This window comes from Hevea brasiliensis, chromosome 4 (assembly GCF_030052815.1).
Source record: "Hevea brasiliensis isolate MT/VB/25A 57/8 chromosome 4, ASM3005281v1, whole genome shotgun sequence".
Taxonomy (NCBI): domain Eukaryota; kingdom Viridiplantae; phylum Streptophyta; class Magnoliopsida; order Malpighiales; family Euphorbiaceae; genus Hevea; species Hevea brasiliensis.
The window spans coordinates 79,108,675-79,126,438 of record NC_079496.1 but is presented as its reverse complement, the minus strand read 5'-3'; the positions used below and the strand labels follow the sequence as shown (position 1 = coordinate 79,126,438).

Below are 17,764 nucleotides of genomic sequence, written 5' to 3'. Positions count from 1 at the left end.
GAAATTTGAGTATGATTTTGTCTATATATGAAATTATGAATTGTAATGAAATTATGATTTGCAATACTGAGATTTGATGAAATTTAGTTGAAGTTGATTGGAGTTGAGATTTGAAGAATATATTAGAAGTTCTGAAGAACTGTTTTTCCAATTTATAGCCGGCACTCTGCCGGATTTTCTGTAAAATTTGCAAAAATCCCGAATTAATCAAAATTTCAATGAATGACATAAATGTTAGAAATTTCACCAAAAAGCTTTTTAAACAATAATATAAGAATTGGAAATTGTAATAAAATAAGATAAAATGCTCCGGCACTCTATGTGACATGTCTTGCCCAGCTGAGGATGTGCCTGAGGATGATCATACTAGAAATCCATCCAACTAGGATTTCTATAAGATATCTAGGCAGCTATTCCGCATGAGGATGTCTGAGGGACAGAATGTAGGAGATCATGTCCACAAGATGATTTGGCTTATTGAGTAGCTAGAACATCTTGACTTTAACATGGATTTCCAACTGCAGACGAATTTGATCCTTCAGTCCCTACCTGAGTCATTTGGGAATTTTGTGACAAATTTCCATATGACTAAGCAGGAATACATCTTGGCTGGTTTACTTGACATGTTGGTTATTGCCCAAAAGAATATGACGGGCAATAAAGGAAAAGAGATAGCTTTGATTGCATTTTCTTCTGCTGGAAAGTCCAACAAGAAGAAGGGGCAATAAGAAAAAGAGACATCAAGTTCTAGGATCTTCCAAGAAGATAGCCAAACAGAAAATAAAGACCAAAGCTGACAAAGGCAAGGGAAAATATTTTCCACTGTCAGAAGGATGGGCAGTGGAATAGGAACTGCCCAAAGTATAGCAAGTAGTAGCAGCTTGCAGTAATGAGATATTAGACTCTAGGTTGTCAAGGGCTCAACTGTTGAAACTTTAGCCATAGAATCTAAATTGTTGTACATGTGTGGACATGTATTGTATTTAAATAAGGTTTTGCATATACTTGATGCTTTTAAGAACATCATTTCTATATCTAGTTTGACTAGAGATGGTTATGAATTTCAGTTCATAAATGATATTTGCAATATTTATTTTGGAAATAAATATGTTGGTTCAGATTATATGCATGATGGACTTTATTATTTAGATAATAATGTTAAATACAAATCTAATGCAAGCAATTTAAATGAATGTAATGCCATGATGAAAATTAACTCAAGTTCAAAATATATTTGACACTTAAGATTAGATCATGTTGCAGAAGATAGGATTACAAAGCTGAAGAAAATAGAGATTTTATCCTCATTAGGTTCTGAACCTACTCCAACTTGTGAATCCTGCCTTCAAGGCAAAATGACTAGATCACCCTTTGTTGGACAAGGACTAAGAGCTGAAAATATTTTGGAACTAATACATAGTGGTGTATGTGATCCATTTAAGGAAATGGCTAGAGGTGGTTTTTATTATTTTATTACCTTTACTGATGATAAATCAAGGTTTTAATATTTGTATTTGATGAAATACAAACATGAATCCTTTGAAAAGTTCAAAGAATTTAAATCTGAAGCAGAAAATCAAACAGGAAAAAGTATTAAAACTTTTCGATCAGATCGTGGAGGTGAATACTTAAGTTCTAAATTTGATGAATACTTAAAAGAGCATGGCATTGTTTCCCAACTGACTCCTCCAGGAATGCCACAGTTGAATGGTGTATCTGAGATTACATATGGTACGTAGTATGATGAGCTATATTGATATGCCAATCTCCTTTTGGGGGTTTGCATTAGAATCAGCATTGCATATTCTGAATAGGTTTCCATCAAAATCAGTTTCTTCCACACCTTATGAGATATGGCATGGAAGAAAACCGAGTCTTAAGCATGTTAAGATTTGGGGTTGTCTAGCTTATATCAAAAAGCTGAACACTGATAAATTGAAAACCAGATCAGAAAAAGGTCGATTTTTTGGATGTCCAAAAGAAAGTTTTGGATATTATTTGTCTACATCACAAAAGGTTGTGGTAAGTAGAGATGTCATATTTCTTGAACAACAGTTCATTGAAGAAGGTGGCAAAGGAAGGCAAATAGAGTTAAAATTTGAGAATTCTGACCAACCAACAAATCAAATGGATATAGATCCATCTAGTCAACCTGCACCTATTGATGAAACATCTACAGTAATTCCTCGTAGATCAACCAGGATATCTCACCCACTAGTGAGATATGGTTTTCTTCATGAAGATGAACAAAAGTTGTTTACTTATGAAGAAGTAGATCATGGAGATGATCTACTTACCTATGAAGAAGCTATATCAGATATAGACTCTTCAAAATGGATTGAAGCTATGAAATTCGAAATTGATTCCATGTATAAGAACCAAGTTTGGGACCTTGTTGACCCACCTGAAGGTATTGTACCTATAGGGAATAAATGAGTTTTCAAGAAGAAAATTGGTTCTGATGAAAAGGTAAAGACCTATAAAGTAAAGCTAGTAGCGAAAGGGTTTCACCAAAAGCAAGGAATCGACTATGAGGAGACTTTCTCGCCTATTGCCATGCTTAAATCAATTAGGATTCTATTAGCAATAGCTGCAGACTATGATTATGAGATTTGGCAAATAGATGTCAAAATAGCTTTTCTCAATGGATACATTGATGAAAACATTTTCATGGCACAACCTAGGGGTTTTGAATCCCAAGATAGTTCCAAGGTATGCAAGCTAAAGCGATCCATTCATGGGTTGAAACAAGCTTCGAGGAGTTGGAACATCCGTTTTGATGAAGCCATTAAGTCATTTGGTTTTATGAAAAATTTGGATGAAACATATGTATATAAGAAGGTTAGTGATAGTACTATCACTTGTCTTGTCTTATATGTGGATGACATTCTATTGATAGGTAATGACATAGGTATGTTGACAACTATCAAGGTATGGTTGTCAAATACATTCTCCATGAAAGATTTAGGAGAGGCAACCTATATTCTTAGAATTTGCATCTATAGAGATAGAGCGAAAAGAATAATTGGTTTATCCCAAAGTCTATACTTGGACAAGGTGTTAAAAAAGTTTAACATGCTTGATTCCATGAGAGGATTGTTACCAATGAGACATGGTATCCACCTTTCTAAAGAGATGTCTCCAAAGACACCTGAAGAAAGAGATAAAATGGACAGGATTCCATATGCTTCGGCTATTGGAAGTTTGATGTATGCAATGATGTGTACTAGGTCGGATATCGCACATGCTGTAAGTTTGACTAGCATATTTCAAACCAATCCAGGTTTGAAACACTAGATAGCTATCAAGAATATCCTTAAGTACTTGAGAAGAACTAAGGATTTATTCTTGATTTATGGAGGTGGTGACTTACAATTGGATGGTTCTACTAATTTTAATTTTCAATCAGATATCGATGATAGAAAGTCTACCTCTGGGTTTTGTGTTCATTTGTAATGGAGGTGCAGTCAGTTGGAAGAGTTCCAAACAGAGTACAACTGCTGATTCCACTACAGAGGCCGAGTACATTGCTGCATCAGATGCTGCAAAAGAGGCTGTTAGGATAAGGAAGCCTGGTCTCACCAGAAATCCAAACACATAGAAAGGCGCTACTAAATTATCAGAGAGATAGTTGGGCAAGGCGATGTAGCCATGCAGAAAATAGCATCAGCTGAAAATCCAGCTAATCTATTCACTAAGCCTGTGTCACAAGCTCAGTTAGACTGACATCTTGGAAAGATGGGTCTAAGATATTGTAATGAATGGCTCTAGTGCTAGTGGGAGATTGTTAGTAGTATGCCCTAGAGCATATCATTTAGTCTGTATCTTGTACATATTTTATTAATAAAAATGCAATTTCACTTTTCCATTTACATAATGTATTTATGTATAATAGAAAAGGTCCATTGATATTTTGTTAGAAATTATATTCTTAAGTTGTTAAGAATATGAGTGACAGTATTTCTAGCACAAAGTATCAAAAATTGGTTTAAAATCGAGGATACTTCACAATAAGGACATGACTTATCCTGAAAGATTGCAATCATGTTTGTTCCCAAGATATTTATATGAGATATAAATAAGATAGAATGGTGATTCTCATGCCATATAACAAATATGATAAGCACTTATACATGATAAGTAGGCCGAACCAGTGACGCATATGACAAGCACATGGAGTTTACTCTTGTTAATGCATTGTCATATATCATATCAGTGCATATAATCTTTAAACCTGAGATAACACAGTTATCTTATATATAGGTGGTTTGAGTTTGATACTACTTTCATACTTATACTGTGTATGGGTATATGGGCTTGTGTTGGCTCCAACAAGTTATATATGAAGGTAGGTATTGATCAAGATGGAATCTGTTATGCTAAGTAAATAGGGATAAAGTCCTATGTTCATTTAATTGTTCTTGATGTTTCAAGTTCCTGACCAGGACAGACAAATTTAGTCAGAAAAGAGTTTCTAACAAGAAAATCTAATTAATCAATAATTGGAATTAAAAGAGAACATAATATTTATAACAAATGGGGTTTGACATAAACAATGACTCCAGCTCGAATTGAGATTTTGTAACAGAGATATTCTAGTGCATGGTAACATATGATTAAAGGTTCATTTAAGATATTCCTTGTCACTGATTGGGTGGCCATTGATGCTATGCTAGGTGTCAACCATGGCCTATAAGATGCCTAAAATGATTTAGAGAAATCATTTACAGTAAGAAAGAGTTCTGATGATATTAAGAGTTAATGTCATATCTCATTGCCAATTAGTAATGAGCCTAGTGAGTCACACACATACACAAGATAATCACCAAGTAAAATATGATTTAATTGATTAATTAAAGAGTTTAATTAATTAATTAAATAGGTTTGGTTTGCAATAAAATTGCAAAGTCCCTAGCATGACTTGAAACCAAATCTAGGTTATTGAATGTATAATACAAACCTATTTATTTAAAGTATTTAAATATGAATTTAATTGTTAGAAATTAATTAATGGAGATTAATTAATTAATTTATATTTGATATAAATTGATTAGAATAGAAGAAATAATGATTTTAAGTTGAGAAATCAAAATTAAAACATGAGGGTAATTTGGTCATTTCACATGGTGACATGTGGCACCATGAGATGGTGGCACATGGCACCATATTAGTTTGCTATTTGTCTTCCTATCATGTAAGATGATCAAAGTCAAGATTAAGTATAGCTTTGACACTTGGCTTAATGTGATTAGGTCAATTAAAAATAAGATGCAATGTGGTGATGACATGTGGCAAGGGTTTAAATGATGACCTAATTATAAAAGGGAAAATAAAGAAAAATAAAACATTCTTCTTCTTTGTCTCAAAGGTGCCACCACTTTTAGAGCTCTCTCTCCTCTTCATCTTTTCTCATCAATTCAAAGAGAACTGCCCAAATTTATTTGAATTAAAATTGCTAGAAATTATTTCTAGTGTCCTATACATATCTACAACCTCTCTAAAGGTAAAAACCTAATATATAATTGGTTGGCAAGGCTTGAGAAGTAAGATTGGGGGCTGCCCATTGGTGATCTTGGTGTAGTTAAGCTAGAGGGACAACATTTTGGGTCCTAGGTGCTTCCTAAAGGTGTCAATCACATTCATATTGCATCAAAGAGGTTAGTGCTCTAACTTTTCTTTTAAACTAGGGTTTAAATGAATTAATTTGTTAATTCAAAATCTCGAATGGCAAACATAGATCCTAATACATATTAAAAATATTTTAATATGCAATTAAGTATTGAAATTAATTAGGCACATAATAGATGTGGCATAATGCATAAAACTTTAGAAGAAATTTCTAAAATTCAATGCTCTAATTGAACAACTTTCTTGCTTTCGCTCCTTCGGATGCAGACTAGTGTCACTCAAGTTCCATTATCATGGTAGAGACTCTTACTGATTTGGACAAGGTCAAGGCAAGTGCTACCCAACATTTTGCTATCAGTCCTTTTCTCTTGCAAGTTAGTGTTCTTTATTTCTTTATTTGCTCTAATTTTGGTCAAAAACAGCCCTTTATGGGTTTTCAGCTTAATAAGTTTTCATTTTTCTTTTTTACTTTTTTTTTCTTTTTTGCTCTAATTTTTACCTAAACTGCTCTTTGTGAGTTTTTAACTTAATGAACTAATTTATCTCTTTAATATTCAAAAAACGTAGAAAAGAGACTTTCTTTCTTTATTTATTTATTTTATAAAAAGATTGTCAATAAATTGTACCAACATGTAATAAATAAGCCGAACTACTCACAAACTATTTGAAGTTCAATTCTATGAAGTCTCAGCTTAGTTCGCTTTCTAAACAAGTCGAGGTTAATTCGAGCTCATTGATATTCAGTTTATTAAATCTCATTTAACCAAAATTATTTAGTTTTTAAATTTATTATCTTAAATTTAATCAAATACTTCATAACTCCAAATAAAATAAAAAAGTCAAATTATTCGCACGCTACTCAAGATCGGCTTGGTAAAAATTAATTTAGCTCGCCTCAACTCTTTTCTAAATGAAAAGAGCTTGGACTTGTTGACATTTGACTCTTTTGGAAAATGAGATCGACTCAAGCTCAACAAAATTTTGATAAACTAAGCTTGAGTACTTCAAACTCGGCTCGACCTAGTTCATCTACATTCCTAATGGTTTTCTTCCCTCGCATAATGTAGTCATCGTAAACATGACCATTATCTTTCAAGAAGAGCTTGACCATCCTTGTCGATCCTCGATAAGATTATAAGAATGCCATTCAGACATGAAGAAGGCATATAGAGAAAACACAAAATCCTTTTCATTGAATGGGAAAAGAAATGTAGAAGCACACCAATGAGAATATTTATACAGCAACTGGGTGGTAATATTACACCCCAGGGCATATAAGCCGTAAAAGAAACAATAATATACAAAAATGGAAATTCCAGGTTTCCCCCACTCAGCTCTATTTCATTTTCAATTTCCTTCCTACAGAGCTTTTATTTCTTAGATTTTTTTTCAGGGTTCTTTCTACTCTACGGTTATTTCTAATATCGTGGTCAGTCTGGGTCTTTTGTATCTTCTAAGAAGCAAAGATGAACATACAACACTTACAGATGAGAGAGCCATGCAAGCACCAGCTGCCCATGGTGGCAACTGGATCCCTAGTGAAGGAAAGAAAACTCCAGCAGCAACAGGTATTGCAATGACATTGTATGCCATGGCAAAAATGTAATTCCATCGAATGCGAGAGAGAGTTTTCCTCGAGAGATCAATGGCCGTGATCACATCTTCTAAGTTATTCCTCATCAAGACATAGTCTGCAGCTTCTATAGCTATGTCTGTTCCTGCCCCAATTGCCATCCCAACATCAGCGGCAGCTAAGGCAGGAGAGTCATTGATACCATCACCCACCATTGCAACTACACTTCCATCCTTCTGAAACAAATCAATGACTTCAGCTTTTCCCGCAGGCAATACTTCAGCCCTCACATCTTGAATGCCCACCTGCTCAGCAACAAGCATGTTTAAGTTTCCCTCACTACCATTAAAAGAATATCACAAGGACCAGGAGTTATTAACATTAAATCAAAAACTGAAAGCCCAGTGAAAAGTAATTCAGAACTGTTTCACAAAACAAAAGATCAGGTGAGCGTGCTCTCAGATTGGACATAACTAACAAAGAGCCAAAGAAAAAATCTCAGTTGAAATTCAGAGACAATATGGATGGCATAACAATGGTGGAAGGCAAAACTAGTAAAAATAACTTCAGCTGAAAAGAGGCCCATCAATAAGGCACAAGAAACAGCAAATCCATCAATATATAGTTACTTAGCCTGGTTCCAGTGAAAAGAATGAGAAACCATCAAGTGCTTTCATATGGGCTAATAAATACAGGGTCAACTGTCAACTACAAAAGCACAACCATACCTGTTTGGAAACATAATCCAAAATTATAATTGCCATTGTCCAAGTGTAACAGAAGAGGCATCAAAAGGAAACAAGAGGGTTCTCAAGTTTAATCCTTCCTTTTAATATGCATGCGCATTTCTAAGAGTGCTCAATGGACCAAAAAACTGTAAAAATATACACAAACCTCCCGGGCAACAGCTCGAGCTGTTCTCCAATTATCTCCTGTCACCATGACTGGCTTGACACCCATTTTTTGAAGACCCTCTATGACTACAGTAGCTTCTCTCTTTAGTGGGTCTGCAACCCCCAAGACACCAATCAAACTGTCATCAAATGCAACAAGTATGCCTGTCTTTGCACTTTCCTCAAGTTCTACCACAAAATTTTCTACATGCGTCGGAATGGTGATTTCATTTTCAGTCATCAGCTTCCGATTTCCAACCTGCTCAAGACAGTAGTCCAACAGCAATTAAACATAATCCTTAAGATTCAAACATTCCAAAGTACATCTAAAGAAACATTTCAAAAGTTATAATCATCATCCCAATAAGCTCACCAAAACTTGTTTTCCATCAATAAAGCACTTGACACCTCTTCCTGGAAGAGCAGTGAATACTGAGACATCAAGAAGCCATCCAGAGATTATGGACTCATTGTGGTTGTTTTGGCCATCCTTAGTTGCAGAAGGTTCATCAAAGAAATGGAAATGGCGTGCATATTCTACTATGGCTTTTGCCAACGGATGTTCACTGCTAGCCTACACCATGTACCCAAAAGGAGAAATATCAGTCATTAACATTCTACTGTAGGCAGAACAGTAAATAACATTAACCCTTCCAGCAAACTAGTATCCAATAATTCATAGTCACAACAATATATCACAACAGTTTTACTATCTCTTTCCTGTAGCAAAAAAAAAATCAGAGGCCTCCTTTGTAGCATCTTGTATGGTTTTATTTATGAAACCATATAAATTGGACAGGATGGAAACTGATAGACAAGACCAGGCCATGACCCAAAAAAGAAAAAAAAAAAAAGAGCACTGGTTGGGCATACAAATGAATCACGCAGTTGATAAACAGTTGAATGTGGAAATGCACACAGATATCATTTAGTACTCAAGGAATCACCTCTGCAGATGCCACCCATCTGAGGAATTCTCCACGATTCATTCCAGTGAAAACCTTTGCATTTGTAACAGTGGCTTTCCCCTGGGTTAGAGTGCCTGTTTTATCAAATATGACATACTTGATCTTTTGAGCCCTTTCCAAAGCATCTCCTCCTTTTATCAGCACACCATTGTTAGCCCCAACCCCGGTTGCAACCATGACAGCAGTTGGCGTTGCTAAGCCAAGAGCACATGGACATGCAATTACCACCACTGAAATTGAAAACATGAGGGCAAAAACAAAGTAATTGCCATTTTCTGGTAGCCAATCATCAGGATAAGCACCTATAGTTCCACCAATATACCTACAAGTCATCATAAAAATAGTTACCATAGAGAAGATATGGAAACTTTAACAACACAATAGCAACTATAAGACATAATTACAACGAAACAAGCCATTGTGATCTTACCACCCCAAAAATGTCAATAAAGACATAACAACAACTGTAGGAATAAAAATGCTTGCCACCTGCAAGGGCAGAGATACAAAGATAAGAACCTGCGTATAAGTGCATACATACCATCAGCAATTAGTGATCTAAGATGTAAAGAAAAAGGGGAGAGGGAGTGAAAAGAGAGAAATGGAGGATATATAAAAATGACAAAACATAGTTATGATGACTTTAGTTGTTGATAATTTCAACCAATTTCAGTTAAATGTCCAGTTGATTCCTGGATATAAGGATACTCAAAATAGTAGAACAAGCTAAGAAAATCTGGCTTGTAAGTGAAAAAAGGCATGCTGCATATGTTCCTCCTTTATTGATGATGTATCAAGTAAAGTGCAACCCAGTTGAAAGTCCCCCCTCCCTCCCCTCCTCCCCCCCACCCCCAACACACAAACACACACACACACACACACACACACACACACACACACAAAAATAAAAATAAAAATAAATAAATAAATAAAAGGAAGAAAGAAAGAAGAGTATGGCACCATAAAGGGATAAACCTAAGAGTAGGAACATGCAAGCAAAGACAATATGACATGCTTAAGCAGATTTGCATTTCCTCGTTCCAAAATTCCATAACAGGTGGCATGATAATAAGAATAGTAACATTAGCAGAACTTAATTTGAGCCTTACAGATCAAGCTAAGAAACTATTAAGATGCAAACAGTACAAGTTTTGCAAAATGCAACAGTCACAGTGAAATTTTTTTGTTTGACAAAGATACTGTTTAGTGTTTGCGTAGTCCATGAATAATTTATTTAAATTAGTGAGCATTTCCCCAGGCCCCAACCCCAAACAAATGAGAGGAATGCAATACAATAAACACTAGGCCAAATTACAGTAGAAACATAGCACAACACCACGTAAATGACACTTACAAAATCTGCAAATTTCTGAATTGGAGCTTTGGACATTTGGGCTGTCTCAACCAAGCTAATTATCTGGCTCAAAACTGCATCAGATCCTACTTTGGTAGCTTGTATTTGAAGCACACCATGCAAATTTATTGTACCTCCAATAACCAAAGAATTAGCCTCCTTCAAAACAGGTGCAGATTCACCAGTTACCATGCTTTCATTAACATAACTTGAACCCCATACAACCACACCATCAGCAGGAACTTTGGTACCAGGAAGAACTTTTAACCCATCACCAGGCTGAATTAGTAAGGCATCGATTTCCCTTTCTTCAATGCATCTTCCACCTATAAAACCAACAAAACTAGAACTACTTAATTCTTCAATGGCTTTTTTCCTTTTGGCTTTGCTTTGATCCTGGCACCATACATTTGAATCCCTTCATTGTTTCACAAGAAAAGTTGGGATCATCTAAAGTATACCTAAAAAAGAAAAGAGCAGAAAAATACCTTTGTCTTTGACAACCAGCAGCGCTGTTGCTGGTGCAAGTTCTACTAACTTCTTTATTGCATCTGATGTTTTTCCCTTTGCCAGACACTCTAAATACTTCCCCAACAGTACAAATGTTATCAGCATAGAACTTGTTTCAAAGTATGTTGGAGACCAGAACCCAGTGGCTGCACCATATAGTAGCGCACAAACTGAGTAGAAGTACGAGGCTGAAGTCCCTAGTGCAACTAAAACATCCATGTTGGTTGAACCATTTTTAAGGGCTCTACCAGCTGCTGTATAGAAGCGCTTCCCAATTACAAATTGGACCACACTCACTAAAGCCCACTTTAACCAATCACCCATAAGGAAAGGCCCGCATCTCCAGAGAAGCAAAGAATATAGAAGTGGAATGTGAGGGCATATAACTCGCATGAAAAAGATAGGAATCTGGATCCAATATATCAAATGCCAAAAATTAATATAATAAAGATAAATAAATAAACAAATGGTAATTTACATGCATTTCTTGTATGCTGAAGAGAATAACAATTTAGGGTAACACGCTTCTTATATAATGAATCTCAAATGTCCCTAAGCAAAGGCCAATAGAAGACATACCTCTTAAAGAGAAATTTCAATGAATTTTCATAAGCAGTTCAATACTTCAATTATAAATAGACAGAAACAAAGGTAATAATACAAAACACCCAAAAAAAAAAAAAATGGATGTGCGTAGAGAAAATTTTTGCATTTTAAATACAATATTAAGAGGGATTTTTATTTAACCATGCAAGGATATGAACATTGGAAGGAACAAACAACTGAGACAACACAATAAGATAACTGCCAAGAAACAAAATAAAATTAATTTACAAAAATAACAAAGAAGAGAAGAACAAGACAAGGATGATTTCAAAACAGTATGCAAGTCATGAAAGTACTCACACTGAGAAACAGACTGGAAATGAATAGCCGAAACATAGTGGAGGTTTCTTCAACATCTTTAGAAGCCATTCTTGCATAAGGGTTCATAACATGTAATTTAAACTTCATACCACTTCCTCCCTCAATCCCATCAACCAATGATCTAGAACCAACAACTTCAGGGTCAAAGTGAACTTCTAGTTCATTGGATATCCTGCTGTAACGAAATTGCCGTACCCCTTTTAACGTGCTAAGTACTCCTTCTAAAAGCTGCACATCCATCTCACTGAATATCCCAGCAACTCCTAATATGATTTTGTCCTGGTGATTACTCTGAACAAGTGCAGCTTCAAAACCAGCATCTTCAATTGCTTTCACTATATCATCTTTACTAATTACAGTAGGATCATACTCAACTTCCCCTAAAGAAGTAGCCAAGGCCACTACTGCCCTTTTGACTCCAGGAAGATTTCTCAAAATACCTTCAACTGAGTTCACACAGGCTGCACAGGTCATACCTCCAATTGTGAACTGCCCCAAAAGAGTTCCACTTGGCTTTGTTTTAAATGTACTGGGTTCAGCTAGAATCTCTGCTTCAAAGCCTGCATCCTCAATTGCATTCTTGATGTCATCATCCTGAATTAAAACATATTCATTAAATACATTAGTACATGTACAAAAGAAGCATTAAAGGCATACAAGTTCACCCCACGCAATGACATATGCAAGCAAGTAAATAAATCGGCTACCATTGTATAAATCTTTCAGAAAACCTTTGATCTTGCTAACTTCCATAACACAATTCTCTGGAAATGCCATTCAAAAAGGCCTCATGCAATAACCTAGGAGAAGTAGCTTGCTTGGTCATGAAAACCTAGAATACATACATGCATTTGGTAAGGCACCCACTCCCTCCCAATTAAATCTAATTGAAGCAGCATAATCAACACAAGTACAAATCCACATCCAGAGAAAGGTGCAAAAAACTTAGTTGTTTTTATCAATTTCTAAGAGAAGCTGAGGATTGCATTTCACCAAACAAGATAGATGCAAAAGAAGCTCCAGGCCCCAGCCCATCTGGTTGATAATGTAATTGGGAATGAGAACCTAAAGTTTGTAAAGAAACCTACAGAGTGCCATTATACATAAGGAATCCTTAACAAATATTCATTTTCAATACAGATGTCAATGCAAGTCTTTTACATTATCTAAAAAAAGCATCCAATCATATTTCCTTTAGCACTACAATAAATAGTCTCCAACATATCCATTACTATTTAAAAAAAAATGATTTCAAACAAACGAACTATAAACACTCAGCAAACATAACCAATCTATAGTTTAAAGTCAAAAGAAGCCTCCAGCGCTGTCAGTTAATGAATAGTTAGAACCCATTATAATAAAAGGAATTGTAACAATTAAGCAACTAAGGCTCCATTTGAGATTGTGGTTGGAAGGCCAAAAATGTGCTCTTTGGAAAAGCACCATTACCACTTTAGATGTTGTTAGAAAAGTTGTTTTACAGTTCTCATTGCTAAAACATATCAAAATTAATTTTGAACCAATTTTTAATACCCTCTAATTAACATATTCAAGGAGGTGTTTTTCTTTATGCAGCTCCAACAACAATGTCAAGCATACCCTCAGAATGTCCCAGAGTTGAAAACACACTATGATCACAAACAGTGACGGAGCCAGAAAATTCATTTAGGGGGGCCCAATTAAAAAAATATATAATTCATAAAAATAATATAAATTAACAATAAAATTTTTTAAAAATAAATTCTACTTGCTAAAAATTAAATGAAAGTTGTTATTAATTAAAAAAAATAATAAATGCTTAACATTAAGAATTATTGTACTTACAATATATTAATGGCTTAAAATTAAAAAATTTATCTAATTTATCTAGAATTTATTTTTTTTATAGTAATCATGAAAAACAAATTTAACTAAAATTATAAATTAAATAAAATAAATGATATGACTTTAATTTATAAAAGAATTTTTTTTTAATTTGAGTCTAAAAAAATTATAGTAAGGGAGAAATTTCAATAACAGCAAAAAAATTATGAGAAGAAAGTCACTAAAATTTTAAATTGATGAAAAAAAATGACAAAACAAATGTACTAGAATTTCATTTGATAATTTATCCAATAATTTAAATTTCAAAGAAAAGAAATTAGTGATTTCGGTAAAATAAAATTGATGGTAAAGAATAAGCCAAGAAATAATGATATCGTAAATTATTTTACAAAAAAATTTGCTTTTCACTATTAATACCATTCAATTAAAATTCAAAGTTTTATTTTTTATAAAATTAGCAATACACCTAAAAATTTTTGAAATATTGGGGCAACAATTGATTTTTGAGAAATTACTAATATATTATACCCCTAAAAGATTTTAAAATACTTATTAAAATTTTTATGAAGCCTATTACCCATAAAATTTATATAGTAATAATTAAAATAAATAGTAATATTTTAAAATATTACTATTATACCCTTAAAAAATTTTGAAAACTCAGGGCTCCAATGCTCACTGCGCCCAAGTGTAGCTCCGCCCCTAATCACAAACACAAATATTAATTCACCATAACTCACAATCAAATACAAGTAAAAAAATATATATATATATATTTTTTTGTGCACTTACATAAGGTCTCTTATACCCTATATTGGTAACTAAGATAAACAGAACCAAATTTTACAAAAGGATTACCCAACAATTGAAAGTATCAATTAATAGCTGCCAAAAACACCACATGAACTCATAAGTAGAAGTTATTATAATCTTAAGCCAACCCATAATCTAGTTCCTCAAATAATACTAAATGCAGATAAATCAACCAACTTGGGCGTAGCTGTGGAAAGCTCGAGCTCGAGCTCGTATAAGGATGGATTCATGCATTTATTATATAGACTTTTATTAATTTTGTACAAATCTCATATATTAATAGTTGATCCACACTTAAGCTCGTACTCACGTGATGCAATCACCCAACTTTACTACCAAAACAACCATTCTTTCGACAGCACACCAGCCATTAACCAATTCCAAAATATAAACGAACGCAACCAGACGAAACAATAAATTCGAGATGTAGGATGAATTTCAATGATTAGAAAAAAAAAAAAAAGGTTCAAAAAGATAAAACAGCGCAGCTCGAATTGCCAAAAACTAAAACTGACTCGTTTCCCAATGCACAGCACTTCAATCCAAATAATCGAAAAGGAAAATTAAAAAGATTTGATTAAGCAAAAAAACCAACAATCACTAACCTTCACCAAAGTAGGGTCAAACACGACATCAGCCTTGTTTTGAAGCAAGGCAACAGAGGCTCTCAAAACCCCACTGATGCTCTTGATAGCTGATTCCACGGAATTCGAGCAAGCAGCACAGGTCATCCCTGTAATTCTAACCTGAATCCTATTCATCCCTTCTTCTTCTTCTTCTTCTTCAATTATAATTCCATGAGAATCATTCGAGCTTTCAAAGGAGTCAAGGAGCCTAACATCCTCCAGGTCGTCAGCTTCAGCTTTCGCCACGATCGCCGGACGTGATTTCCGAGCGCCGGCTACCTGTGTCAGCTGCAGGTCTCTTATGCTCGGCAACATTGTTAGATGCAACCGAGCAAGAGACAATCTCTATCCGAAGAAGAAGAAGAATGAAAAAACAAAAAAAAAAAAAAAAAAAGAGGGAAAACAAAGAAAAATACTGAGATTTTGGAGAGAGAGAGAGAGAGAGAGAGAGAAGTTTCGGAGGAAAAGATGGGCGAGAAAGGAATTTTTTAACCATGAAATTTGCTGGTGCATGAACCAGGGGTGTGCATGAAATTACGAAATTACCCTCTGTACTTGCAGGGTAGGTATTCTGTACTGCCACAGAACTACGATCTATGGGCGCCGAAGCTGTTTTGATTTCCCTCCCTTTTCAGCCTTCTTACAAACTAATCTAACTAATTATCTCAAGTACCTAATCCATGTTTCTCTTCTCTTTTAGTTTTTTTTTTTTTAATTTTTCCAAAACCTTTTATAGTTATTTTAGTTAAAAAAAAGCACCCCTAATTTCAAGTTTTATGAAAAAATTTTAATGTAATATTTTCGTCACACCTTATGATATGGATTCTTATAATGTAGACGTTGGAGCGTCCTCTACTTACGACGCACTACATTGGAATCCGAGTGTAGTAATTAATATACAAAGGTATAGAGCGTTCACTGAAAACGATGAGTCATGTCGGCACCCGAAAGTGGTATTAAATGAGCAAGTGTTCCTATATCATGGACGGGTGTGGATAAAGAAGTTAGTCCATAAGACAGATAGTATAACAGATAGTGAAACAAAACACAAGATAGGCACAGAAAATAATAGAAGATATCATAAAAGGAGATCAATCAGGAAGGAACAAGATAGGAAGAGAATCAGGGTTAGTACTTGGAATGTTGAATCACTTACAGAAAAATTAATGGAGCTTGTGGATACCTTGGAAATGAGAAGGGTGAATATTGCTTGCATTCAGAAGACTAAATGGGTAGGAGAGAAAAGTAAGGAAGTGGGTAATTCAGGATACCAACTGTGGTTTACCAGAAAGGAGAAGAATAAGAACGGAGTGGGCATAATCATAGACAGGACATTGAAAGATACCGTAATAACTGTGAAAAGAGTAGGAGATAAAATTATACTAGTAAAGCTAGTACTAGAAAGAGAAACAATAAATATAGTTAGTGCTTATGCCTCACAAATAGGACTAGATAGTAAGAGTAAATAAATGTTTTGGTAAAATATGGATGATCTAATGCAAAGCATACCTAATGAAATGAATGTTTTCATCAGTGGAGATTTGAATGGATATGTAGGAAGTGATAGGCAAGGTTATGAGAATGTTCATGGAGGTTTTAGTTTTGATAGCCAAAATGAGAAGGGAAAAAGCATCCTGGATTTTACTATGGCGTACGACCTAATACTTGTAAATACCTACTTTATAAAAAGGGAGCCACATTTAGTGACTTTCAAAAGTGGGTAACATAGAAGCCAAATTGACTTCCTCTTAACCAGAAAGACAAATAGAGTTCTATACAAGGATTGCTCATTCCAGGAGAGGCTTTAACAAATCAATATCAGTTAGTGGTCTTGGATGTCAAGTTTATGAGCAATTCAAGTAAGGCTAAAATAAATATTGTAGTTTGAACAAAGTGGTGGGAGTTCAAAGGAGTAAAGCAAGTGAAGTTCAAAAATGAACTTCTCGAGTCCGAAGCATGGAAGCTAGATGTGGAAGCCAATGGTATGTGATATAGATGATATCAAAGATTAGAGAAGTAGCTAAAAAAAATACTTGGAGAGTCTAGAGGACATGGACCACCCTCAAAAGAGAGATGGTGGTGGAATGAGAAAGTACAAAAGGCAGTAAAAAAAAAGAGAAAATGGTATAAGAAATTACCCAAGTGTGATAATAATAAGGCATATGAATAGTACAACAGAGCAAAGAAAAAGGCGAAAAAGAAAATTAGCCAAGTAAGAGCGCAAGCCTTTGAAAAGTTATATGAGAAACTTGAAACTAAAGAAGGGGAAAATGATATTTATAGATTAGCAAGGAGGAGAAAGAAGATATGTCAAGATATCAATCAAGTTAGGTACATTAAGAATAAAGAAGGAAAAGTGTTAATAAAAGATGAGGACATTAAAAAAAAACGGAGAAATTATTTTGATGATCTCTTTAATAATAGTCAAAGTGGTAATAGCATGAATATAGACTACAGAGCAATAGAAAAGAATATAAATTATACTAAAAGGATTAGATCTTCAGAAGTAAATGAAGTACTTAATAGAATGAAAGTAGGTAAAACCTGTGGACTGGATGGAATACCAATTAAAGTGTAAAAGTGTTTGGAAAATATGAAAGTGGCATGGTTAACTAAATTGTTTAATAAAATCCTAAACTCAAAGAAAA

General features: G+C 34.5%; 1 protein-coding gene across 2 annotated transcripts; it reads right to left on the bottom strand.

Moving 5' to 3' along the window:
• Nucleotides 1-6,795: 6,795 nt before the first annotated feature.
• On the bottom strand, nt 6,796-15,588 carry LOC110664668 (copper-transporting ATPase RAN1). 2 transcript variants are annotated; one of them, XM_058145718.1, is made up of 9 exons: nt 15,096-15,588; nt 11,833-12,447; nt 10,905-11,334; nt 10,417-10,742; nt 9,493-9,581; nt 9,042-9,384; nt 8,468-8,668; nt 8,096-8,353; nt 6,796-7,506 (listed from the first exon to the last, which is right to left on the bottom strand). In XM_058145718.1, exons 1-9 carry the CDS (start codon nt 15,429-15,431, stop codon nt 7,030-7,032), a joined length of 3,075 nt encoding a protein of 1,024 aa, XP_058001701.1. In that variant the 5' UTR covers nt 15,432-15,588; the 3' UTR covers nt 6,796-7,029. The 2 variants fall into 2 exon arrangements, with proteins under 2 accessions (XP_058001701.1, XP_021680127.2); XM_021824435.2 differs by having other exon boundaries at nt 9,493-9,551.
• Between the last annotated feature and the right edge of the window lie 2,176 nt (nt 15,589-17,764).